Source organism: Nerophis lumbriciformis, linkage group LG20 (genome assembly GCF_033978685.3).
Source record: "Nerophis lumbriciformis linkage group LG20, RoL_Nlum_v2.1, whole genome shotgun sequence".
Taxonomy (NCBI): Eukaryota; Metazoa; Chordata; class Actinopteri; order Syngnathiformes; family Syngnathidae; genus Nerophis; species Nerophis lumbriciformis.
In genome coordinates this window covers 21,685,907-21,713,685 of record NC_084567.2, presented here as the reverse complement: position 1 = coordinate 21,713,685, position 27,779 = coordinate 21,685,907, and the positions used below count along the sequence as shown (strand labels likewise).

At 40.0% G+C, this 27,779-nt stretch overlaps 2 protein-coding genes across 2 annotated transcripts in view; one reads left to right on the top strand and one right to left on the bottom strand.

The window, feature by feature from the left end:
* Positions 1-7,664, top strand: part of ror2 (receptor tyrosine kinase-like orphan receptor 2) — a 162,118-nt gene extending 154,454 nt beyond the window's left edge. The window contains exon 9 of the mRNA XM_061980576.1: positions 4,104-7,664. Coding sequence (XP_061836560.1) covers positions 4,104-5,555 — 1,452 coding nt within the window. The 3' untranslated portion in view covers positions 5,556-7,664. The remainder of the gene's footprint in view (positions 1-4,103) is intronic.
* Positions 131-27,779, bottom strand: LOC133619520 (uncharacterized). Its single transcript, XM_061980580.2, has 2 exons — positions 26,924-27,779; positions 131-504 (listed from the first exon to the last, which is right to left on the bottom strand). The coding sequence occupies exon 1, from the start codon at positions 27,665-27,667 to the stop codon at positions 26,942-26,944; it is 726 nt and encodes a 241-aa protein (XP_061836564.1). The 5' UTR covers positions 27,668-27,779; the 3' UTR covers positions 131-504; positions 26,924-26,941.

Here is a 27,779-nt window from a genome sequence, read left to right as displayed (position 1 = left end):
CTCCAGAACCTCCTGCGACCTCGAAAGGGACAGGAGGTAGAAAATGGATGGATGGATGTTTCGACTGTCATTTGCAGTCTTCTTCAGAAGGGTCACCTGACCACTGTGACGTGTTGCCTATTAGCTCCTCCCCCATTGACCATCAAGTAGTCTGCCTGGTTGTCCAGGCCTATAAGAAGAGCTGATAGGCAACAAATCACAGCAGTCAGGTGTCCCTTCTGAAGAAGACTGCAGATGCCAGTCCAAACAGGTCAGGTAAAGATTCCCTCTAATATACTGAAAAGATTGTCTGACTATAAGAACATTTGAAAAGTATATGAATAATACGACATAAGGAGTCTTTTTTGAACAAAAAAAAAAAAAGGATATTTAGTATGTTTGGAATATTGAATATTCCAAACAATATATTTGTGTGGAGAGAATTTGTTTGGAAGCCAACTTCCATGAATCCAGAGGTTGTTTGTTCCGTCCTTGTTGAATTGGTCATGCAGCTGTGTGGTGACTCTGAAATAAGAATGTAACAATCAGATCACATGAAAACAGCTAAGACAATATAAGTCATACAGGGAAATGCATTTTTAGACAATACGATTTGCCTGAGCGGCTAGGAGACACCAAAAAATGAATTAGAAAAGTCAGATTTAAAATAATATATATATTTTTTTCCCGCGGGCCGGATTTTGGACGCTGGTGGGCCGTAACCGGCCGTAGTTTGGGGACCCCTTATCTAGTCGATAGAAAAGGGCTAAATAAATGTAATCCATTCTTATTAGTATATGATTAGCTACTGACGTACCACGACGTGACTCACATTTCGACATGTTACCATAGCAACAACGCTGCAAACATTACTCGCTGATTTGACTGTGTACTTTTGTCCGCTTCCTCCGAGACAAACGGCAAGTTTGCAATAGATGTCAGACTCTTAGGAGCCGCGGAAACACTAGTTGCTAACTTGTTAGTAGTGGAGGCACACTAAGGCTAACTGGTTAGCTCACTACAATGCCATGTTGCCTTACATTGCGTGGGATTCAACAATCATTTAGAAATAAATAATGCCTTTTCCTCCTCCTACTTCGATGTCCATGAGCTGGAACGTTGCACTTGATGATGCTGCGGCGCAAACTCGCAATGGAACGAGTGCTCCAGGCTGCTTGGCTGTCGGGAGGAGAAAAGCACCGCTGTGTGGCCGCTCAGGTGTCACAGCACGCAGGGGCAATCCACGGCGGCAGCCCGACCCTTGTTGCATTGAAAGTGTTTTTATATTCTCTGCTGAAGCCCTCAAATTATGAAGTAGAGTTCCCGCCTTGGTTAAGCTACTTGTTGGCAGTCAGGCAGACATTTGGTAACTTGGCTTTAAAAAAATAGAAATAAAAAATTGTCTGAGAAGGGGCGGGGATTATTGGTGACCGGAACCGGAATGCAATGTCTCTTATACACACTGGTAAGATGCTCGCATACGCACTGGTAAGATGCTCACATACACACTGGTAAGATGCGCTCATACACATAACTGAAATCCTTGCACACATACTACTGCAATTGTTGTCTCTCACACGCACGTGTAAAAAGCACACACACACACACACACACACACACACAGGTGAAATCCGTTTATACATACTAGTGAAAAATAATTCCAGGTGTGTGTGTGTGTGTGTGTGTGTGTGTGTGTGTGTGTGTGCGTGAGAGAAAAACATTTCAGTAGTGTTTATGAGAGTGTTTCAGTAGGGTGTGTGAGAGAAAAACATTTTAGTTGTTTATGTGAGAGCATTTTAGTAGTGTATGTAAGAGTGTTTCAGTAGTGTTTATAAGAGTGTTTCAGTAGTTTATGTAAGAGTGTTTCAGTAGTGTTTATAAGAGTGTTTCAGTAGTGTATGTAAGAGTGTTTCAGTTGTGTGTATAAGAGTGTTTCAGTAGTGTATGTAAGAGTGCTTCAGTAGTGTTTATAAGAGTGTTTCAGTAGTGTATGTAAGAGCGTTTCAGTAGTGTTTATAAGAGTGTTTCAGTAGTGTATGTAAGAGCATTTCAGTAGTGTATGTACGAGTGTTTCAGTAGTGTTTATAAGAGTGTTTCAGTAGTGTATGTAAGAGCATTTCAGTAGTGTTTGTAAGAATGTTTCAGTAGTGTATGTAAGAGCATTTCAGTTGTGTTTATAAGAGCATTTCAGTAGTGTATGTAAGAGCATTTCAGTAGTGTGTACAAGAGTGTTTCAGTAGGGTGTGTGAGAGAAAAACATTTCAGTTGTTTATGTGAGAGCATTTCAGTAGTGTATGTAAGAGCATTTCAGTAGTGTGTATAAGAGTGTTTCAGTAGGGTGTGTGAGAGAAAAACATTTCAGTTGTTTATGTGAGAGCATTTCAGTAGTGTACGTAAGAGGTAATTCTTAATAATGTTCCTAACGGCCCTTCATATGATTGGCTACATCGTTGCTAATCCCCACCCTCATATTTTTCATATTTGACGCTATTGAAGAGCTGTGATTGGATATATTCCAAACTTGTCCCACCCATATACCAGATGAAATTAAATATAATTGGATTTAGATTATGTCAACGTTTTCTTCGACACTGGTTTATGAGGGCTGAGGGGAGGGGTGTGTGTGTTAGTGTGCGCGCAAACTCACCAAGCACTGTCAGCCAAGGGACAGCGATGAGAGAAGATGATACTATTGTATCGTGTACCTTTTTCAGCGGATTTCTCTGCTCCTGCCGATAATTTTGTCATCATCACCCTTGCTTTCTGATGTGTGGCTGAAACCTGACACATTGCACTTCATTTAACCAAACTGTAGTAACACGCCACTTCACATTCTCAGTAACGGCAACGGCGTTGCAATGATGGGAACAGTAGTTAATTAGATTACTCGTTACTGGGAAAAAATAACGCAATTAGTAACGCTGTTATACAGTAAGGCCGTTATTATCAACACTGGCTAATTTATTGGTGCTCTGATGTCATAGTGCCAAAGTCGCGGGTGTGATGGCCTCACTAATGTTTGTGTTATTGTATTGTTTTTATTCTAAGCACTTGACTACATAAGGAATAATGTAATAGGTTATTTTGTCTAAACTCTATTCAGTCCCTCGCGGAATTTGCGATGTCACAATCGCGCTATTCACAAACATTCTACCAATCCCCACAAATTATGTTTGGCTTCAACTGCAAATGCTAATTTTGAATAATCAGCATCATTTTCACAAATTACAATGTATCTCTGAGTGGCACTCAAACATGCAAGTGAACTGTCCTATCAAAATGTTGTTGTTTTTTTGGGTAGATGAAATTGGAATAACAATGTGTAACATCATGTCAACTCTTTATCGCTCAAACGGCCCAAATGTCTTCTGCATAGCTCGGACATATGCTTTCCACAAGTTGGAAGTTTCCTGAAAATACTGCCGCAATAATAAAAAAAACAATCACAAAAAAAGCCCGGAGGAACTGTCTAATGTCTGTCAGAAATGACATTTGATGGTAACAGTTACCTTGGATTGGCTCTGACCAGAATACAGTAGGTATTTAAAGCGAACAATCAGAAAAGACCATTGTTGCCGGGCCATGAATTCAAGGCCCGCCACAAAGTGCCAAAAAGCAGGAACGCTACACTTGTAACAAAACAGAGAAACACAGTGCACACGCAAACAGAGGCCTCATATGCGCAGAGGGTGGTTTTATACGCGCATATTTTGGAACTGTTTTGATGCCATAGCAGAGAACCTGCTATGGCAAGCACTTAAAGTTGGTCAACTTTGGAATAACGGCACTGGGCGTGAGCTTCAACACATACGGAAGCTCCATAAGTTGGCTAATATCAATCATCTTCTGCTAGAGGGGAGCAGTGGCAGAGGCCTCCTGCCCGAGCAAACTGGTCAAAGCTACATCTCCAGGCCCGAGGTGTGCGGTGGCACGGTGAGCACTGCCGTCGCATCTCCATAGGCCTTGCATCCATGCAGCCATGATTCCACTTCGAAGTTCATAGTCAAACCCCCCTTAATCGACAATTCTAAGACACCCTTATTATGTTATGTATTCTAGCAAACAAAATGCTACTTTTCATTGTTGGCTTAAAGAATGTGTCTTTTTTCATTTTGTGACTGCAGGCAAAGCTGCGGGAGATCAATGTGTCAGCTGTTCGATTTATGGAGGAACTGGGTGAGGATCGCTTTGGCAAGGTTTACAAGGGTCATCTGTACGGCACTGCACCTGGTGAGCCAACACAGGTGGTGGCCATTAAGACACTAAAGGACAAGATTGATCCCATCCTGGCTGAGGAATTTCGCCATGAGGCCCTGCTCCGCTCTCACATTCAGCATCAGAATATTGTTTGTCTTGTGGGCGCGGTCACTAAGGAGCAGCCAATGAACATGATCTTTACGTATTCCAGCCTTGGAGACCTCCATGAGTACCTGGTCATGCGCTCCCCCAACTCGGACGTTGGCAGCTCCGATGATGACAGGACGGTAAAATCCACATTGGAGCCAACAGATTTCCTTCATGTCGTCACCCAGATTGCTGCTGGAATGGAGTATCTTTCCAGCCAACAAATTGTCCACAAAGACCTCGCAGCTCGGAATATTCTGGTTTTTGACAAACTTGGCATTAAGATTCTAGATCTGGGTCTCTTGAGGGACGTCTACTCAGCCGATTATTACAATCTGATGGGAACAAGCTCTTTTCCAATTCGCTGGATGTCACCTGAGGCTATCATGTATGGAAAGTTCTCCACAGACTCTGACATCTGGTCTTACGGTGTTTTGCTGTGGGAGACCTTTAGTTACGGTCTGCAGCCGTATTGTGGCTACTCCAATCAGGATGTGATTGATATGGTGCGCAGCCACCAGGTATTGCAGTGTCCTGACGACTGCCCGGCCTGGATATACACCTTGATGCTGGAGTGCTGGATTGAATTCCAGGCAAGAAGGCCTCGCTTCAAGGACATTCACACGCGTCTGCGCTCTTGGGAGAGTCTTTCAAACTACAACAGCTCTGCTCAAACTTCCGGCACCAGCAACACCACCCAGACCAGTTCTCTCAGCATCAGCCCAGTGAGCAACATCAGCATGAGCACAGTGAATGCATCACGCTACCAAAGCCCCAAAAAGAGTTCCCCCTTCCATCAAGCCCAGTTTATACCAATGAAAGGTCAGATGCATCGACCATTGGTCCCCCCACAACTCTACATTCCAGTCAATGGTTACCACCCTATGCCAGCTTACCCGTATCTGCACAACTTTTACCCCATGCAAATCTCCATGCCTATGCCCCACCAGCAAGTCCAACACCCACCACAGATAATCCCCAAAGCTGGGTCCCACCACAGTGGAAGCGGCTCCACATCAACAGGCTATGTCACCACCGCTCCTTCCAGCAACTCGGTGGCAGAGAGAGCAGCTTTGCTCAGTGACAACTTTAAGACCGAGGACCAAACTGACGCCACGTCCCAGGCCAAGCTTGGGCAAAACGAGAACTCATCAGCACCTGAGATCGAATTATTGGGCGATAATGAGCTTCGACAAACTGATGAGCTGGCGGCCCAGTTGTCAGAATCATAGGTGGGTGTGTGTATTGAAGGATGGGGGGAAACTATTCTGTGAACCGTGCTTGCTTTCAGGGGGCAGCATGAAGTGAAGCGAGTTTGCAGAGGACTTTGCAGAGACCGTTAGTGAATGTTTAAAAAAAGCCTCTTTTGGACTGTACACTTTGAAGATAACAGACTCATGATCACACTTTTTAATATGTCTTTCAACCTGCAAACACAACAGTACATTTCAATGTTTGATTTAACTATGACCTTGCCTGCTCCAATGAACACATCATTTCCCAATCTGCATGTCATGTTCCTCAAGAGGAAATATGGAGCTTTCGAACATTAGAAGGAACTAAAAGTCACCAAAAATGTTGACCAAAACAGAAGTGCTAAAAGTTGAACCTATGTTTTACTGATGTGAGTATTCTGGTGCATACTTTAGTGTGATTTTATGGAAATTATTATGAGGGATTCATGTACATCCAACAGTAGAATGTATGTTTTATAGCGGTTACTATTCTGAACATATGGGTGCCCAAAAAATTGTCATGTCATTAACAAACATTGTGTCCCATCGAGGGTTGATAATTTATAAGAATTTAGCTATCCCAATTGTATTATCGATACTGCTTCCTGAGCAATGCCCTTCTTAAGTTGAGTTCCAATGAGAACCAACGAGACTCAACTGTTGACATGTGATGTCCAGAGTCATTTATAGAGAGAGTATGGACAACTCGGTTTAAAGTGATCTTCTCAATGATTGGTCAAAAGGCATTCACATGACTACAGGGCGCCATGTTACGTACCAGTTTGAAGCCACAGCTGAGCGACACTGCACTTCCTCATTATACATTTAGTACATCGAAGAGTGTTTGCCGAGGGTTTGCCATTTAAACATGCCCTGCTGTGCGGCATGGGTATGCGCCACTTGCAAAAAACGCTAGAAGCAATTGCGTACGTTTCTGCACAACCCAGAAAGAAGAAAATATGGGAAGTGAAGGTTCGCAGGGAAGGCTGGAGAGACAATAATAAGTGTTTCTTGTGTGAGGTAAAGAAATATACATACACCTGAGAAATGTGGTATACCGCATGCTCAGTAACAGTGAATTTATACTCTTTGCCTGACAAAACTTTGCTTCAAAGTTGCATCTTTTCTGCATGTCTCCCCATTAATCCAAACTAAACTAATAAATATTGCAGTAAAAAGCAACATTAGTTCAGTATTCAAGTCAATAGGATGTTGTCTGTCCATCTGTATTGGCCCTGCGATGAGGTAGCGACTTGTCCAGGGTGTACTGCGCCTTCCGCCCGAGTGCAGCTCCAGCACCCCCCGCAACCCCGAGAGGGAAAAGCGGTAGAAAATGGATAGAAGAATGGTGATAATTAAATCAGAAAGCCATGAAACATATGCCATATGAAATCTATTAAAAAAAGCACAGGCATATATAGCGCAGTGATTACAAACATTACATTGGAGACAGCCACCACAGTTGACATACTTCACACAGAAGTCCTAATTTCTCCGTAATTGTTGGTCCAAAGCTAATGAATGTTTTGGCAAAATAAGGGTAACGCATTTATTTTTGGTTGCTATGTATTTTCTGAAGTACATTTCGCCGGCGCGACCGTGTTAGAGAGCCACTGGTCAATAAACACTGCATGAATGTGGAGTGCATCAAATATGGCCAGCAAAATTATATTTTGATGAAAAAACAAATCTTTTCTTGAAGGTTTATGAGCTATATTTAGACTTATTATTTGGTTTATTATGTCAGGAAAACTAATGTCAGAACGACTCAATTGCATGCATCTGGGCACAGCCGCCAACGTCCTAAGTACCAATCATGGCGCCTCTCGTTTAGTTGTCCATACTCCCTCTATACACGACTCTGGTGATATCAGTGTTTGAGGACCCTCTAGTGGCCGCAGGGCCCCGAGCAGAAGCTCAGGTATAATGACAAATGGCACTGCACGGATAAATTCCCTCGTGGTGCTCAAGCACTTGCTCTTTTGTACTCCATGAGAAAAGTGTCTTTTCTGGGGGAGCCCATTTTTTTCATTCATTCATGAATGAAAATTACTCTGTAGTCATTCATCCATCCATCCATTTACTGCCGCTTATCCCTTTCGGGGTTGCAGGGGGTCGCTGGAGCCTATCTCAGCTGCATTCGGGCGGAAGGCGGGGTACACCCTGGACAAGTCGCCACCTGATCGCAGGGCCAACACAGATAGACAGAACAATCAATTCTCCCCAAATATGTTTTTGATATCTGACCGAGCATATATGTATTTGAGTTCTTGTGAGAATTCTCTCCCAGATTGCTCGACGGCATGCACTCACAAGCTCTCGATCACTCCCCCTCCTCATAATGTGTAGCACAGAGTGCCAGCACAAACGTCTGAAGCAGCCAGCATTATATTATGTCTTTTCTGACACGCAGCATCAGACAGAAACGTATAGTGGCGTTTGTGCAACGTCGTGTGGTGCATAATTAACCACATTAGCCCTGCTGTCGCAACTGGTCCGACAAAACAAAATAGAAAAACAACTCAAGGCCTTGTCCAGCTGTTAACTGATGTTTGTCATGTTTAATGAAAGGAGAAAGGGCATACCTGTCAATATTTGCATGTAACTATATAGGACGTTTCCAGGGAAAATGGGAAAAATAAAAGGTTTTGTTTCTTAACACACATCACCATTAAATCAATAAAAACAAAAAGAAGAAGAAAAAAGGTAAGCCATACCACAACTGGGGCTTGCTACATCCCTTATTTCTTAAGGAAGCATCCTAACCAGTGAGAAAGCTATTCTGAGGGAAAAAGTTAGAGGCATGCAGGCAAATAATTTAAAGAAAGTTTTTACTGTTCTACAGATTGGATTATTTCATGTTTTCATGATGTCTTCAACTTATATTTTGTCGGGGCCAGGTTGATTGGCAACACTAAATTGGCCCTAGTGTGTGAATGTGAGTGTGAACGTTGTCTGACTATCTGTGTTGACCCTGCGATGAGGTGGCGACTTGTCCAGGGTGCACCCCGCCTCCCGCTCGAATGCAGCAGAGATAGGCTCCAGCACCCCCCGCGAACTCCGAACGGGACAAGCGGTAGAAAATGGATGGATGGATAAGAAAACAGCCACGTTCATTTGGACATCACCGCTTTACCTAATCATACATTTGATTGTACATATTAAATGACATATTAAATGACTAAATACAAAAATATAGCGATATTTAGTGTAACAATTGTATTACATTTCCACATTCCTTAGATTCTTACACATGAGGGGCTGCATGAATTCCAATAGGAGCTTGTCTCGCCAAAACACGGGCGAGAAATGTTGGCATACATCAGAAAAGTGTCTCTATTCAGCATGATGGCTAATGGTTAATCCTGCTAGTGCGACTCCATGGAGACAAGCAGAGCAGCATGTTGTGCAGGCGTCCACACCTGTTGCGGTCTAATAACAGCAGTCCGGTCTTTAACCCATGCCGAGTTAGACCCCACGGAAGTGAAAAGAGGCGACTGGCTAAATGTTGTTAGTGCCGGCCAGCAAGGTGGTGGGCGTGATCGTGGAGCTCTGTGCACATACACAGTTACCAGGGGTGTGGGGAGGAGCCGCCGCTTCAGGGGGCTTCACAACGCTGCTTTCTTGCCACTTCGGTCTACGAAAGTTCTTGATTTGATATACAGCGGAACCTGTTTTTTTAAATTGATATCGCAGAAGATCATCTTCATTAAATTCTGCCAGCCAAAATCAGGATTCAGCATTGAATATTAATTGTGCAGCCCTACTCTAAAACTATCCAAACAAAAACATCCTAATAATATGTCAGTAAGAATACATTTGTTTCATTGTTAACAATATGTTGAGGGGCAACAAAAATGAGCTGTGTGCTAAAAATGTGCCCCGTGCCACATTTTGGACACCTCTGTCTTCTGGTTCACCCGGCTTATAATTTAAAATAACATAATTTTACTTTACCAAGTTGCACAGATTTGTAATTTATGTTATATAGTCGTAACCTTTTTGTGTCTATAGTTTTTCTGTATTGAGCATTGGTGTTCTCGCTACCAGGTGCATGATTTTTATCCATTTCTTACTTTACATTGTGTATATGTTCAATAAAGTTTTTCAAAATAATTTGTCATTGTCCATGAATCAAACATCATCATAGAATTTGAGACATGGCTGATAATATTATTTACGAAATATAAAAATAATGAATGAGCTCTAACATGTGTAGCAAACACTGTTTGTTTGTAACTTCCTCACAGTAACATTTTTCAAAGCAAAAAATATAACACAAACACAATTGGCTACCTTACGTTACCATTAGTGGTTTAACAGAACACATTTGTTTGACAATTGTCTATATTTTTCACAATTACAAAGTTTATGCAAAACAAATGTTTACCGACCCGAATTAAATGATTAGTGTTTACGGCGGTCACTCAGCCGGTCTCGTCAACATGTACGCCGAGGCAGCGTGTGCACACATCCAAAAGTAGTCCAAGAGAAGCAACAAACATTTTGCAGTCATGTTGTTGTTATGATAGAATATACAGTAAATCACAGCTAACGCTAGCTATCAAAATAGCGATTATTAGCTAACAATACCTAAAGCTAATGCGCATGCATGTGTACATGCAGTCGTGGTCAAAAGTTTACATACACTTGTAAAGAACATAATGTCATGGCTGTCTTGAGTTTCCAATTATTTCTACAACTCTTATTTTTTTGTGATAAAGTGATTGTTATGCAATCACAAAAAACAATCATAATGTTTGGTTCTTTTATGAATGTATTATGGGTCTACTGAAAATTTGGCCAAATCTGCTGGGTCAAAAATATACATACAGCAATGTTAATATTTGGTTACATGTCATTTGGAAAGTTTTACTGCAATAAGGCGCTTTTGGTAGCCATCCACAAGCTTCTGGCAAGCTTCTGGTTGAATTTGTGAGTTTCACTAGAAAAATCATCTTTTGTAAGGTTTGCAAAGACACAAGTTGTTTTTTTTACTCAATATGACAGTATACCTATCATACTATATATGAAAGTTATATAAACATAACTCCAAAACCAAACATGCATAATGTCTAAAAATGCCTGTAATATTGTATCTATGTGAGTTTAACTAGAATCAGTTGTTTTTGTAAGGTTTGCAAATACAAAAATTAGGTTTTACTCACTAAACTCTTAAAACAAATGTGTTGGAAATCAACACATGTTGTGTGTAATGATGATTTCAACAAATGTGTTAAGTCACAGGATTTTCCTGAGGGGAAAGTTACACAGACATTCTACACAACATTATGTCATGAGCTTTGACCAATCAGATGGGTTGCCATAGAGTTAAAAAAAACAACAACAAAAAAAAACGGCCCACCTTTTCGTTGATCTACGTGGCCATCACCGGACCTCTGCGACTGTATCCGTCCAAATTTCTTAATGAAGGCAAGCATATTCCAGTCTACTTGCACATTGTTGTATTTTAAAGGGTTTAATAGTGGTAGTTTTGCTGGGAATGTGTGACTTTAACCTACTGACAAAATGTAAAGTTTTGCATGTGCAAATGAACTGCTGACGAACAGCTAGCCATATTGCTAGCTACACTAAACCTTGATTATTATTTTTTTTTTTAGGGCTCTTTCAAATAGTACCCAAGTTATGCTGTGTGTACATAATGTTGGTTAATGGCTAAATTAATTTTGGCTTTTTATTTTGCAGGTTTGTTTCCACAAGTTAGCTAACATTACTAAGGTAAGGCTTGATAGTAAGAAGGTATCCACAGTATCAATTAAACCGTTTGACAAAACTGCACTGGTTGACTTTAAAACTATTCATGGTTTCTTTTGGGTATGTTATCATTTCAATTTTACATTCCCTTTTTAAAGTTTTGAATCTGTCCATATGTTGCATAGGTATTAAAGGCCATTTCCAGTCATAGTCAATGTTGTCTCAGAAATCAAGTCACCTATGATCAGTTCATCTCATGACATGTAAACATATTTGCACTGGACCAGAGGTGGGTAGAGTAGCCAGAAATTGTACTCAAGTAAGAGTACTGTTACTTTAGAGATGTATTACTCAAGTAAAAGTAAGGAGTAGTCACCCAAATATTTACTTGAGTAAAAGTAAAAAGTATGTTGTGAAAAAACTACTCAAGTACTGAGTAACTGATGAGTAACATACACACTCATATCATATATATATATATATATATATATATATATATATATATATATATATATATATATATATATATACATATATATATATATATATATATATATATATATATATATATACATACATATACATTGATATATACAGTATATAATTTATAAGTATTTATTTTGCTGTTTTTGTTTACATGTTAAAGGTGTTTTAATGCATATACATGCATGTTTAACATATAGATTCCTTTCTTTAATGAAGACTAGAATATAAGTTGGTGTATTACCTGATTCTGATGACTTGCGTTGATTGTAATCAGACAGTCGTGATGATAACGTCCACGTTTTCAAATGGAGGAGAAGAAAAGTTCCTCCTTTCTGTCTAATACCACATGAAAGTGGTGGGTTTTTGGCATCCTATTTGTCCAGCTTCCATATTCGTTTTTATACACTTTACAAGAAATATATTGGCGTCAAACTCCGTAGCTTGCTAGCTTGTTTACGCTGGCTTTCGGAGACTCTTGTTTTGAAAGCGCAGGCGCGATGGCGCTGCACTTTTATTGTGAAGATAGGAACGTCCTCATGTGCGGTCAGTCTTGGGGCTTTTGACGGTACGGTTGAAATAAAACAAGTATCTTTTTTCCTTCACACTTTTGATTGATTGATTGGAACTTTTATGAGTAGATTGCACAGTACAGTACATATTCAGTACAATTGACCACTAAATGGTAACACCCCAATAAGTTTTTCAACTTGTTTAAGTCAGGTCATGTGACCACCTGGCTCTGTTTGATTGGTCCAACGTCACCAGTGACTGCATCTGATTGGTGGAACGAAGTGAAACGTCACCAGTAAGGCAGGCACTTTGAAGGTCTGACTGACAGACCAAAACAAACAAAGCGTGCATTAACAGATCGATAAAAATTAGTAGCGAGTAGCGAGCTGAATGTAGATAAAAGTAGCGGAGTAAAAGTAGCGTTCCTTCTCTATAAATATACTTAAGTAAAAGTAAAAGTATGTTGCATTAAAACTACTCTTAGAAGTACAATTTATCCCAAAAGTTACTCAAGTAGATGTAACGGAGTAAATGTAGCGCGTTACTACCCACCTCTGCACTGGACTAATAATGGTTCATAGTGGTTCAAAATGTCTTAACATTTAGCTTGTTCTAACTAAGTGTATTATAATTTCTGTTAGACTATAATTGCATTTTTATTATTTTACACAAAGTCCTTCTGTTGTCAACTTGGTGTTGTATTGAATTTGTTGAATTTGTGTTAATTCCTCTGTACATTTTTGTTTATACACAAGTAGAAGAATGGCTTCTCCCAGATCTCTCACAACAGTCCTCCTGGATGGCAGAGACATTTTCAAGAAGACTTACACTCTTGGTAATGTCAAGGACATTACAGAGGCGTGTACATCTGCACTGTCGTGCAAAGCAGAAATGACCAGAATTCTGAAATTCTGCTCAGATTTTAATAAATACATTGACACTGATGTGAACTGCAATGTTGAAAACATGGATACATTCCAAATTCTATTCAAGTCCATTCAATCAGATGTTTGTGATGTCAGTGTGACTGCTGTCACCACACAGGAAATGGAAGTACAGCAGGTATGTTTGTTCATTTGCTCATGTCTGTTAATTTATGGAAGGTCACTAAACATAATATTCTGTTTAGTGAGCCTGTGTGCCTTTTATGTGTAGTATTATTATCCCAGTGCTTAGATTAAGTGGTAATATCTCTACAGCAGTATACTGGTTAAATAAAATACTGTGTATATGGACTGTTCCTTCAGATTTCAACAGCAGCCAGTGATCTTGATCCTGAGAGTGTGAAGACTTACCTCCAACAAAAAGATCCCAGGATTTTTGCATTCTACGAGGAGAATGGGACCCTTACAGAAAAATTAAGAAGGGTACTGGTAACAACTGCCGTCAGTTTCCTTGTTGAAAAAATGGGATTGTAAGTAGACATTTGTCACTTTTATTTTGAACTACAGCGCGTCTAATGTTATGCCCAATGTTAATGTGTCCTTTTTCTTGTTCAGTATGTTTTTCCTCAGTTATCCAGTAAGTGCGGACACAAAACTCCTCGCCAGAACCATTGTGACACTTTACCCATCACTTAACATCAAGATGGAGGACGAAAATGAAGGATATGTAAAGGAATGTTGTTAAGAGTGAGAAACACACATTACGTCGATTGATTCTGATAGTAGCTCATTAGATCACTGTTTTATTTGCGTTGTACTTGTACTCTGTGTTGTAAAGGAACACTTCTATGATCCAACAAGTCACACTGGCTTTCTGGAAGATAAGCTGAGGAATATCCGCCGAAAACTAAGGGATGATCGGCGCCGTTATTGCAGAAGAGGTGGCTCATCTGAAGTCACTGTTTGACTTGAAGAAGTTACAGAAAGTGATGAGTCTGTCCAAGAATGGATAACTGTGATAAAAAGGATGAATCCTAGTCCTGAGAACCTTTCTTCGATCAAGATGGGTATGGACAAAACCGACTTCCACCGAAGATACTGGATATCTAATCAGTCATTTACTCTGGCAGAGATTGCTATGAACTACCCTCGTTTCATTGATATGCCATATCTGGTAAATCAGTACATTTAATCACCACCTGCACTCTCAATGGATTTGCATATAACCTTATCTAATCACCCTTGTGTTGTCCTGCTGGTAAAACTTAACAGATCGACAGAGAGTTTGAGAAGATGTTTCCAAACAAGACAGACATTTTTCTGCGCAAATGGCACGCAACCATGGTCCCAAAGTTGTTGAAGCTGGCTGCTCTTGAAGGAAAAGATGAACCACCAGAAGCTGAGAGTGCTGGTAATGTTTAGTTTATTTATGGAGGATTATCATGCCTTTTTGTGTTATCTTCGGTTCATAGAAGACTCCCCAAGTTGACACACATTTAACCTTACAGTCTCACATGTCGGTTATACAAACTGTATATTTTTCTATTTCTACAGAATCAAAGTGCTATAGAGCACTGAAGATGCTCACACATTATCTGCCCCCTACTGTGTCAGGAAGATCTAAGGGATGGACAAAATGCAGCATCAAATCAGCTCTGTCCTACATGTTGGACATTAAACAAGTAAGAATATCTTAATTTGTGATAAGAATATAAACCAAGTGAGATATCTTAATAAGTAAATTATTCATAACTTGTAAAGATCATCTGTGTGCATGATGTAATATGTTGCATACACTGTGTGTTTTAGCCAGGAACAAGCTTCCATGACCTCCTAGAAACCACTGACCCTGCTCTAGTGATGCAACCTTGTCTGGTGAGCATTGGACATCCCAGCACAACATCAACACAATGTGTCATCGTGGCTGCCAATGACTAAGTAGTCATTCCACTCCAGGAAGAGGGCCTCACCTGCAGTCTGGACAAACTCTTCAAGTCGTATTGGGTTTCTTGCCTGTTTGGTAAAGTATGAGTTGTTGATTGAAAAAATGGCAGCCTGTGGACATGATTTAAACATTTTGAGTATGATAAGTGTGGCCAGTTGTGTGTCTATATTTGGTCATAGCTACAGACCTGGTTGTGTGGTTTCCTTAAAATGTGATCTGGACAACGAACATATCTTTGGAGAAACAGTGTATATTGTTCCTTTTTCTGACCGTGATGAGGTGTTCATTTTGTTGAGAGTTCTCACTGTTAAGTATTTTGATGACCACCTTCACATTTATGTGATTAAAAAGACAGATTAATTACAAGTGATTAATCTGAAAGATGCAACTGATGATTTGCCACTTGATGTATATGAGCTGAGAGATTCTGAATTGCTGACAAGATACAGACTTATTTCCTTATTTCCTTATTTATGGTAAAAGTAAATGTAATGAATAGAAAGAATTATTGAATTAAATGCCAATTAAATTTCAAATTATGTTGTTTTTTATATAGCATAGCACGCACACACACACACACACACACACACGTGTGTTGCCAATATACACAAAATGTGTTGATTTTGAGTAAGTAACACAAACATTTGTTACTACACTTCACTTCACTCAGCTCTCACTTCGATTGTTATGAAATGTTTTGAAAAATTTGTTGTGTCACTGCTAATGAAGGATGTCAAGCCAAATTTAGATGTGTACCAGTTTGCGTACAAGCAGGAATGCAGTACTGATGATGCAATCCTTTGCACCTTGCATTTTATCTCCAAGCACCTTGAAAACACAAAAGCTTATGCTAGAATTTTATTTGTTGATTTCAGCTCAGCTTTTAATACAGTGCAAATTCACATACTCTTGGAGAAGCTCAAAGACATGGGTGTAACCTCCACCTTGATCAAATGGTTCCACTCTTTTTTAACAAACAGAACACAGCAAGTGAAGGTCAACAAAACACTGTCAGACACCAAACACTGCAACACAGGTGTCCCACAGGGTTGCGTTGTATCACCAACACTGTTTACATTGTACACCAATGATTGTAGGACTGTGCACCCTAACAATTATATGGTGAAATTTGCGGACGATACCGTGCTCCTAAATCTCCTACACAAGGATACGGACCTCTCTGTGTACCAAGACGAGATAGACCTATTTATTAGGTGGTGTGATACCAACCATCTTATTCTAAATGTGACCAAGACACAGGAAATGGTTTTGGATCCGAGGAAAGTGACTGACCATGAGCCAGTGGTCATCAAAAATCAGGAAATCACCCAGGTATCCTCATATAAATATTTAGGGGTTCATATTGATAATCTTCTCTGCTGGAAGACACATATTGACAAACTGTGCAATAGACTGCAACAGAGGCTATATTTTTTGCGAAGATTAAGATTGTACGGCGTAAGCAGCCACATCATGATGATTTTCTACCGTGCCATTGTAGAGAGCATCATTAGATACGGGATCACCTCATGGTTTGGCAACCTAACCGTTAAGCTAAAAAGCAAACTGGCCGGCATGCATAAAACGGCAATGAAAATCGTAGGGAGGAAAGAATATGAGCCTATACAGAGCATCTATGAGCAGGCAGTTAGGAAAAAAGCTAAGAAAATTATTTCCAACTCACAACACCCACTCTTCCCTGAATATGGAACCATGCCATCAGGGAGAAGACTCCGGGTCCCACTATGCAAATCTAACCGCCTTAAATTATCATTTGTCCCAGCCTCCATTAAGCTGACCAACAATGTGCAATAGAATGTTAATACATAGGTTAGCACTTTTTTTTAGCACATAGCACTTTAGCACATAGCACTTTAGAACTAAGCACTTTAGCACACAGCACTTTATCCATGAGCTCTAGTGCAATGCACACTGGTACCTTATCTTTATCTCCATACTGTAGATTTTATGCCTACATCAAAGTGCCACCTATGTCTATCAAGCTCCATGTTCTGATGTTTAAATGTTAGTTGTATGGTTGTGGTTGTGTCTGTGCTTGTGTTTTTGTGGTTTTGTTCTGTTGTTTTTGGGTATGTTAAGAAAGCAATGATGCACTGTGCCCAAGACAAATTTCCCCGCGGGGACAATAAAGTTGAACCTTGAACCTTGAACCTTGAAAACCTACACATTTACTGTGTTAATATAAATAACACAGTTAATGTGTTAAAATTAACAAAAATTGAGTTGTCCCCCTCTGGACATGGAGATGTGTAAAAAAGCAACACAAATTGTGTTATTTCCAACACATTCATTTTAAGAGTGTATGACAGTATACTGTCACACTCAATATGACAGTTATTTAATCATAACTCCTAAACAACACATGCGAAATGGCTAATGATGCCTGGAGAAATGTATATTTGTTAGTTTTACTAGAATAATGATCTTTTGTAAAGTTTGCAAAGACACAAGTTAGTAGTTTTTTACTCAATATGAATGTATAACTGTCATACTAAATATAAAAGTTATATAAACATAACTCCAAAACCAAACATGCAATCTGTCTAAACATGTCTGTAATTTTGAATCTATGTGAGTTTTACTAGAATCAGTTGTTTTTGTAAGGTTTGCAAATACAAAAATTATGTTTTACTCACTATGACAGCATACTGTCACACTCAAAATGACAATTATTTAAACATAACTCCTAAACCACACATGCAAAATGGCTAATAATGCCTGGAGAAATGTATCTTTGTTAGTTTTACTAGAATAATGATCTTTTGTAAGGTTTGCAAAGACACATGTTGTTTTTTTACTCAATATGAATGTATAACTGTCATACTATATATGCAAGTTATATAAACATAACTCCAAAACCAAACATGCAATCTGTCTAAATATGACTAATTTTGAATCTGTGAGTTTTACCAAAATCAGGTATTTTGGTAAGGTTTACAAATACAAACATTAGGTTTTACTCATAATGACAGTATAACTGCCACGTTCAAAATGACAGTTATTTAAACATAACTCCTATACCAAATATGCAAAATGGCTAATAATGACTGTAAAAATGTATCTTTGTGAGTTTAAATGGAAACATTTTTTTGTATGGTTTGTAAAGACACAAGTTATTTTTTTTACTCAATCTGACAGTATAACTGTCATACTAAATATGAAAGTTATATAAACATAACTCCAAAACCAAACATGCATTATGTCTAAAAATTCCTGAATCCATGTGAGTTCAACTAGAATTAGTTGTTTTTGTAAGGTTGTCAAATACAAAATATGGGTTTTACTCACTATGACAGTATACTATCACACTTAATCTGACAGTTATTTAAACATAACTCCTAAACCACACATGCAAAATGGCTAATAATGCCTGGAGATATGTATCTTTGTGAGTTTTACTAGAAAACATATATTTTGTAAGGTTTGCAAAGACACAAGTTAGTTTTTTTTATTCAATATGACAGTATAACTGTCATACTAAATCCATCCATCCATTTTCTTCCGCTTATACGAGGTCGGGTTACGGGGGCAGCAGCCTAAGCATAGAAGCCCAGACTTCCCTCTACCCAGCCACTTCGTCCAGCTCTTTTTGGGGGATCCCGAGGCGTTCCCAGGCCAGCCGGGAGACATAGTCTTCCCAATGTGTCCTGGGTCTTCCCCGTGGCCTCCTGCCGGTCGGACTTGCCCTAAACACCTCCCGAGAGAGGCGTTCGAGTGGCATCCTGAGCAGATGCCCGAACCACCTCATCTGGGTCCTCTCAATGTGGAGGAGCAGCGGCTTTACTCTGAGTTCCTCCTGGATGACAGAGCTTCTCACCCTATCTCTAAGGGAGAGACCCGCCACCCGGTGGAGGAAACTCATTTCGGCCGCTTGTACCCGTGATCTTGTCCTTTCAGTCATAACCCAAAGCTCATGCGAGGTGAGGATGGTAACGTAGATCGACTGGTAAATTGAGAGCTTTTCCTTCTGGCTCAGCTCCTTCTTCACCAAAACGGATCGATATAGCGTCCTCATTACTGAAGACGCCGCACCGATCCGCCTGTGGCTCTCACAACCCACTCTTCCCTCACTCGTGAACAAGACTCCTAGGTATTTGAACTCCTCCACTTGGGGCAAGATCTCCTCCCCACCTGGAGATTGCACTCCACCCTTTCCTGCACGAGAACCATGGACTCGGACTTGGAGGTGCTGATTCTCATCCCAGTTGCTTCACACTCGGCTGCAAACCGATCCAATGAGAGCTGAAGATCCTGGCCAGTTGAAGCCATCGGGACCACATCATCTGCAAAAGGCAGAGATTTTATCCCGCAGCCATCAAACCGGATCCCCTCAACGCATACTTGCCAACCCTCCCGGATTTTCCGGGAGACTCCCGAAATTCAGCGCCTCTCCCGAAATCTTCCCGGGACAAATTTTCTCCTGACAATCTCCCAAAATTCAGGCAGAGCTGGAGGACACGACCCCTCAAGCTTCATGCGGACCTGACTTGTTTTCACGTCCGCTTTCCCACAATATAAACAGCGTGCCTGCCCAATCACGTTATAACTGTAGAATGATCAAGGGCGAGTTCTTGGTTTTTTATGTGGGTTTATTGTTAGGCAGTTTCATTAACGTCCTCACAGCGCGGTAACAACACACAACAACAGCAGTCACGTTTTCGTCTACCGTACAGCAGTTCGTCTGCCGTAAACAGCAATGTTGTGACACTCTTAAACAGGACAATACTGCCATCTACTGTACATGCATATGTGACAATAACATCTAGGGCTTTTAGAGAGTGCAGTGCACAACTGCGCACACAACAAGGAGACGAAGCAGAAGAACGAGGAAGATACAGCCATGGCGATGCCGACGACGAGTAAGATGAAGAAATACGCTTGTAAGTTCCAATCGCAGCTGCGATTGGACCTGGATAGCCTCCAGGAAGAAGTAGTGGGGTACCAAGTGCTTGGCAGTGAAGATCTTCCGCAGGAAGCAAAGATTGACCGGTTTTGGGCCATGCTAGGGAGAGATGGAAGATTGATGAAAGCACTTTTGTGCGTGCCACTCAGCAATGCATCATCAGAGAGGGTGTTCAGCATGGTTAGAAAAATGGTGACAGAGAATAGAACAAGGATGGACAATTCAACCCTTAACTCAACAATGAGTAGATGAGTGTTATGTGTGTGTATATGTGTAAATAAATGAACACTGAAATTCAAGTATTTATTTTATTTATATATATATATATATATATATATATATATATATATATATATATATATATATATTTATAAATAAAATAAATATATATATATATATATATATATAGCTAGAATTCACTGAAAGTCAAGTATTTCTTATATATATATATATATATATATATATATATATATATATATATATATATATATATATACTGCAGTGACGTGCGGTGAGGTTCATGGCTGGTGAGGCACTGACTTCATCACAGTCCGATTTACAAACATATGAACCCTAAAGAGTATCTTATTCACCATTTGATTGGCAGCAGTTAACGGGTTATGTTTAAAAGCTCATACCAGCATTCTTCCCTGCTTGGCACTCAGCATCAAGGGTTGGAATTGGGGGTTAAATCACCAAAATTTATTCCCGGGCGCGGCGCCGCTGCTGCCCACTGCTCCCCTCACCTCCCAGGGGGTGATCAAGGGGATGGGTCAAATGCAGAGGACAAATTTCATTACACCTAGTGTGTGTGTTACAATCATTGGTACTTTAACTTAACTTTAACTTTACACATACAAACTGTAGCACACAAAAAAGCAAATTTAATAAAAAAAACATTATTATGGTCTTACCTTTACTTATAAATGAAGTCCATGTGCCGCTGTTGTGCTGGATTAATGCACCCCCGCCGTAGAATGCACCCCCTGACGGGAGTGTTATATCAACTAAAGCCCTCACTTAAACTTTCCACGTGCAAGATTGAATCTATTTAAAAAAGTGTAACCGAAGGTTTATAAATGTCGCCTATTATGTATGAAACTACAAAATAACAAACACGGAGGCTCCAGTTTACACGAGGACCACTTTATTTACCTTCTTTCAAAAACCTCCGCTCCACTCCAACGTGTCATCACTTCCACTCTTAGCGCCTTCAAAATAAGAGTTCAAGGCATATACTGTATAACAGCGCATAACAGGAACTTAACATCACAAAGAGAAAAGCCCATAAAAATAGGTTACCAAAGTTATTTAATAAGAAGCCAAAAAGTGCAAAAACAATAATATTCGTGTTGGAGGAGTTGTGAATTAGGTACACCTGCAGTCTGCAGGTGTACCTAATGTTGTGGCCCTGCAGTCATTCACAACTCCTCCAACACGAACATTATTGTTTTTGCACTTTTTGGCTTCTTATGAAATAACTTTTTTAAATAGATTCAATCTTGCACGTGGAAATTTTAAGTGTGGGCTTTAGTTGATATAACACTCCCGTCAGGGGGTGCATTCTACGGAGGCGGGATTACTGCGAGCCTCAGCCAGTGCGTCTTTTGCAGCTGTTTTATGATCGCTCAGCACAAGAAATACGTTACACACAGTGTTGGGACTAACGCGTTACAAAGTAATGCGTTACTGTAACGCCGTTAGTTTCGGCGGTAACTAGTAATCTAACGCGTTATTTTTTATATTCAGTAACTCAGTTACCGTTAGTACATGATGCGTTACTGCGTTATTTTACGTTATTTTTCATGTAGTATCGGATAGAAACAGAAGATCTGAGTGTGTTTTATTGCAGCGGTGGAAAAGAAAAGGCGTGCTTTGTGTGGGTGGGGGCGGGGGGACTCCCATACCGCAGTTGAGGAGCGCAAGGGAGACGTTCCTCCAGGGCCTATGTACGTCTTCGGGGCTAACAACCTTCACTTTACCCGGCAGTGAGGGTGAATGACAAGACGGGCGGTTTGTTGCAACTTTGTGACTTTATTGGACGCAGCCATCCACCAAGCTAGAGCACCTGCACGCACTCACTCACTGTCGCCGCTCGCTCACCTCTCTCGCCCACTCACTCACTGACGTCACTCACCTCACATGCTGTCATATCTTAAAGGGCCACACACACACACACACACACACACACACACACACGCTACTCTCATAACAACTAACAAGACATCATGGCGAAGCCAGAAGTCGAGTTTTTTTTAACATGGAGACATTCTCTATACTTTTCTTTTGTCGAGCACAAAGAAAATAACATTTTGGTTAAATGTAAGTTGTGTCTTGGATCAAAGATCCTATCTACTTAAAGTTAAAGTTAAAGTGCCATTATGTTGCAGCTATTTAAAATAGTTTTGTCAATTTGTTCTGGCCTGAAATAAATTGGCCCTTTGAAACATATCTTTGTCTTTGTGTGTTGTATGTAGAGCACATTGCTTAGCAGAGTTCAGTGATGCAAATGCATGTCAAGTTGATCAACACATTGTATTATTCTCCAGTGCAATAACAGTACTGAAATGAAAGGGCATTAATGGGAGCCTTAAAAAAAGGGGGAAAAAATAAGTAACTAAATAGTTACTTTTCACAGTAACGCATTACTTTTTGGTGTAAGTAACTGAGTTAGTAACTGAGTTACTTTTGAAATAAAGTAACTAGTAACTAACTAGTTACTGGTTTTCAGTAACTAACCCAACACTGGTTACACACATACAGTTGTTGACAAAATACACTGTACATTATATACCTCAGCTAACTATGGAAATGTATAATATAGTTCATATAGCAATACGGTCTCACTGCACAGCAGGCCAGCAGTTAGCCGAGTCCGCAATCCATGGTGAGGCACAACGCAGTGACGTGCCTCAACTGGCTGCTGTTCACCGCACCGTCTCTTCTCAGTATTTGAACGGCAAATGTGAAAATGCAGCGATTTTGAATAAAAATAATCTAAAACTGGTGAAGTTAAATGGAAAATAACTTTATAGTATAATCACTGGATACATTTAACAATTGAATTAATTTTTTTTCATTTTACATTTTTTTTCTTTCCATGATGGCACGTAAGGCCCCGCCTCACCTGCCTCCAGTGACTGCACGTCACTGATATATATATATATATATATATATATATATATATATATATATATATATATATGAAATACTTGACTTGGTGAATTCTAGCTGTCAACCAAGACAGCCCCACAACATATTTCCTTAAAGAACCTTAAGCCTTAAGGAATATTTTTTTCCAGTAAAACTCACAGAGATACATTTCTCCAGGCATTATTAGCCATTTTGCATGTGTGGTTTAGGAGTTATGTTTAAATAACTGTCAGATTGAGTGTGACAGTGTACTGTCATATTGAGTAAAATCTATATTTTGTATTTGCAAACCTTACAAAAACAACTGATTCTAGTAAAACTCACATGGATACAATATTACAGGCCTTTTTAGACCTTGTTTGGTTTTGGAGTTATGTTTATATAACTTTCATATTTAGTATGACAGTTATTGTTTATTGTTTATTGAATGGATCCCCATTAGCTGACGCCAAGGCGACTGCTAGTCTTCCTGGGGTCCATATAGGAGCATACAAAATAAAAATGCAAAGAATACATGCAATAACAGACATTATACAATGGAAAAATACAACATAAGATAAAAAGCTAGTTAAAAACAGTATTAAAAATTCTCGTCATGTGGGCAGCTGCAATAGGTGTATCTTCAAAGCTGTCTTGAATGACAATTTACTTTGTGAGAGATTAATGTGAGATGGCAACCCATTCCAAAATGATGTACATCTATACATGACTGTATGTTTGAGGAGATTGGTCCTGGGAGCAGGAAGTGCCAAATAGCCATTGCTGGCATTCCTAGTGTCATGAATATGTGTGTTAGTTGATTTTAAAAACTGTTTGTAAAAGTAATCTGGTGATTGATCTAAAATGATAGTTCTAAAGAACATAATGAGACTACAATGCATCTTTTGTTCAACAGACAACCAGGACAGGCGTGAATGCATAAATGAAATATTAGTGTGCAAAGAACATTTAAGTACCAGTCTAGCCGCTCTGTTCTGAACAAGTTGCAGTTTGTTCAGGTCAGACTTAGTCGTAGCGGACCATATTATAGGACAGTAATGAAGATGACAGAAAACCAAGGACTGTATGACTTGAGCCATTGTTGAGGATGTCAAGAAGGTGGAGCACCTCCTGACCATGGCTAAACCTCTTCCCATTTTCATTGAAATACCATTAATATGATCGGACCATGACAGTTGACTGTCTAATAGCACACCAAGCAATTTTGCTTTTTTGACCTGCTCAATACGTATGTCTGACATTAAAATATGAAGCTGTGGGTCATCAACAAGCATATGCCTGGATCCAAAAAGAATGATTTTTGTTTTGTCAATATTCACAACAAGTTTACTATCATTTACCCAGCGGGACACTCTCTCCAGGTCCTGATTTAAGTTGTTTTCTAGGTCATTTAAGGTAGAGGCAGTACTGTATAGAGTTGTGTAATCTGCATACATAACCATATTGGTGTTTGTTGTAACACAGGGAAGATCATTAGTAAAAATAATAAAAAGTAAAGGACCTAAGCAGCTTCCTTGAGGCACGCCGCAGTAATTGTACTTGCGTTCAGATAGGCTACCATTAAAACACACTCTCTGTGATCTTGCTGATAGATAGCTCAACATCCAAGAAAGTGACATACTATTAAAACCATATTTTCTCAGTTTGGAGATCATTATGTTGTGATCTATGACATCGAATGCCGCACTAAAGTCAATCAGGACAGTACCAACCATCTTCTTGACATCCATTTGTGACAGCCAGTCATCAGTCAGCTGAGCTAGAGCAGTAGATGTTGAGTGACCTTGCCTATAAGCATGCTGGGAACCCGACATCAGTTTGTTGTAGGTAAAGTAATCTTGAATTTGTTTGAAAACAACTTTTTCCATCAATTTACTAAGAACAGGAAGTATGCTTATTGGTCTACTGTTTTTACCAGTAAAATCTTTATTTTTGTCCTTGGGTAGAGGGATGACCTTAGCCTCCTTCCAAACCCCAGGAAAGACTCCATATCTTAATGATTTATTAAATATATGACAAATCGGAGTTGATACATGGCATGCCGCAATTCTTAACAATTTGCCATCTAGCATGTCCGTCCCAGCAGGTTTATTAGATGGCAGTGATAACAACAATTTCTCAATATCAGAACTACTAACTGGTACAAAATCGAACCTGCAGTTTTTACCCTTCATTATATGATTTTCAATTAATGTGCATGAGGAGGAGCCATCAGAAGGCGTCATATTCACTCTCAGATTTTCCACCTTGTTTGTGAAGTAATTATTAAAATATGTGGCAATTTCCATTGGCTTAGTCAGGTAAGCTCCATTAACTTCTATATACGAATTTGTTTTACATGATGCTGATCTTCCCATTATTTGATTTAAAATTTTCCACAATTGTTTTCCATCATGTCTAAAGTCATAGATCTTTGTCTGATAATATACCTTTTTATTACTTCTATTTATTTTAGTTACACGATTTCTTAATTTACGATAGATCATCACATCAGAAAGTAGACCAGAAGAGTCTGCCAACTTTTTAGCCTGGTTACGTTGCTTCATAAGTGCTTTGAGCTCATTCCCTAACCAAGGGGCGCCATTTGCCTTGACAGTTGTTTTCCTGACAGGAGCATGCTTATCTGCAATCTGCAAAAATAACTTCATGAATGTGCTCAAAGCAGCTTCGGGACCCTCCTCAAGACACACAATTTCCCAGTTAACATGTTCCACATCATCTATAAATTTTTCTTCATTAAAATATTTATAAGATCTTTTATGTATAGTCACACTAGGAGCTTTGGAGAGCTTGGTCTTCCTCCTTATTGCAATTAAGTTGTGATCCGTAAAGCCAAGAGCTATTGATACTGTTTTAGTGCATTTATCAGGAACATTAGTGAATAGGTGGTCAATGCATTTGGATGACTTTAGCCCATTTCTATTTATAGTTGATCTGGTTGGTAGTGTAATAGTCTGTGTGAGGTTACAGGCATTAGTTACAGCAATAAGTTTCTTTTTCAGCGGGCACATAGCAGACCAATCAATGTTTGTGTCCCCAGTAAAATATATCTCTCTGTTCTCATCACTAGATTTATCCAACATCTTGCATATTAAATCCAGGTATTTTATATCGGCACTAGGTGGTCTATAGCAGCACCCAACCAGTATGGGTTTGGTCTGTGGCAGATGAACCTGGATCCACAGGGCCTCAATATCAGCCAACATTAAATCATGTCTTACTTTCACAGGAATGTGACTCTGCACATACACAGCTATACCTCCACCATATCTTGTTCTATCCTTCCTAAAAATTGTGTATACATCTACAGCTAATTCATCATCCTCAAAAGAGGAGTCAAGATGGGTTTCAGATATTGCCATAATGTGTATATCATTAGACTTCATTATCATACATAAATCAGGGATTTTATTTCTTAAGCTACAGATATTCAAATGAGCTATCAGTAGGCCTTTGCCGGGTAGTTTAAGGTTGTATGAAACCATGATGAAGAGAGAGAGCGATTGATGACTTATATTGCTTTTTACAATTAACCCTGAAACACAGTAGTGTAGGCCTGCTATGAGGCCTAAAAAGCCATACAGGTAGACATATATAACAACGCCCAACTAGTACATAGGCATGACATCTGCAACTGCAGCAAACAACTAAAGAATTAAAAAAAACTAAAGAATAAAAAAGGGAAACAATGAGTGACAGTCATGATGTGTGTGTGAAAAGTGTCCATGAGTAGACACAGGGGTCCTACCTCGCCGCAGATAGTTCCTCAGATATCGAATTTGTCCAAATCACTGATGTCGTTGATGACCATGACTTTCTCCTCTTCTGGGGTCGTACCATTCAGCTTGATAAACACTTTACAGCTGGCAGTCCATGTAGACTGAATTTTGCTTTGCTTCCTCAGGATTCGTGCGCGCCTGGCGATCTCACCATTCCTTTTTGTGAGGTGTTCGTACACCTCCGTTCCTTTTAATTTGCGACCCTGTTTTAGGATCGCGATCTTGTTCTTTCTGTTGGTGAAGCGAATGATGATCGCTGGTGTTGCTCCTTTGGTTCTCGTAGGCAGGGTGTGACAGGCTTCAATGTCGCTCCTGTCCACGGAGATCCTCCTGCTCCCCAAAAAGCTGACCACCTGCTGCTCCAGTGATTCCACCTCTGACTCCGATTGAACTCCCTCCCGCCCTACGGGACCGTTCTCCCGGGCTGCCACACTGGCGTATGACCGATGCTTGGTCTTAAGTCCGCTGACGATCACGTTGTTCATGCGGGAGTACTGCTCCAAGTTGGCCAGGCGACATTCCAAAACTTTTATAGCTTTGTCTTTCTCCGTGTTCAGTCTTTTGAGTGACTGAATGTCACCCATCAGATCCACAATTTTCTTTTGCTGGTCAGCAATTGTTGCGATCTCAGCCGACAAGAACTCAAGAGATTTCTTAATTTCTTCCATGTCGTCCTCAGGGGGGCTAACCACTCTCCTTGGCTTCGGACCCATGCTAACCTGGGCCACGGCTGAAGGTGAGCCGAGCCCGGCTGCAGTGCAACTTGGATCTAGGCTAGAAACGAGCCACACCAACGTAGACACTTAGCGACGCCGGAATTTACTA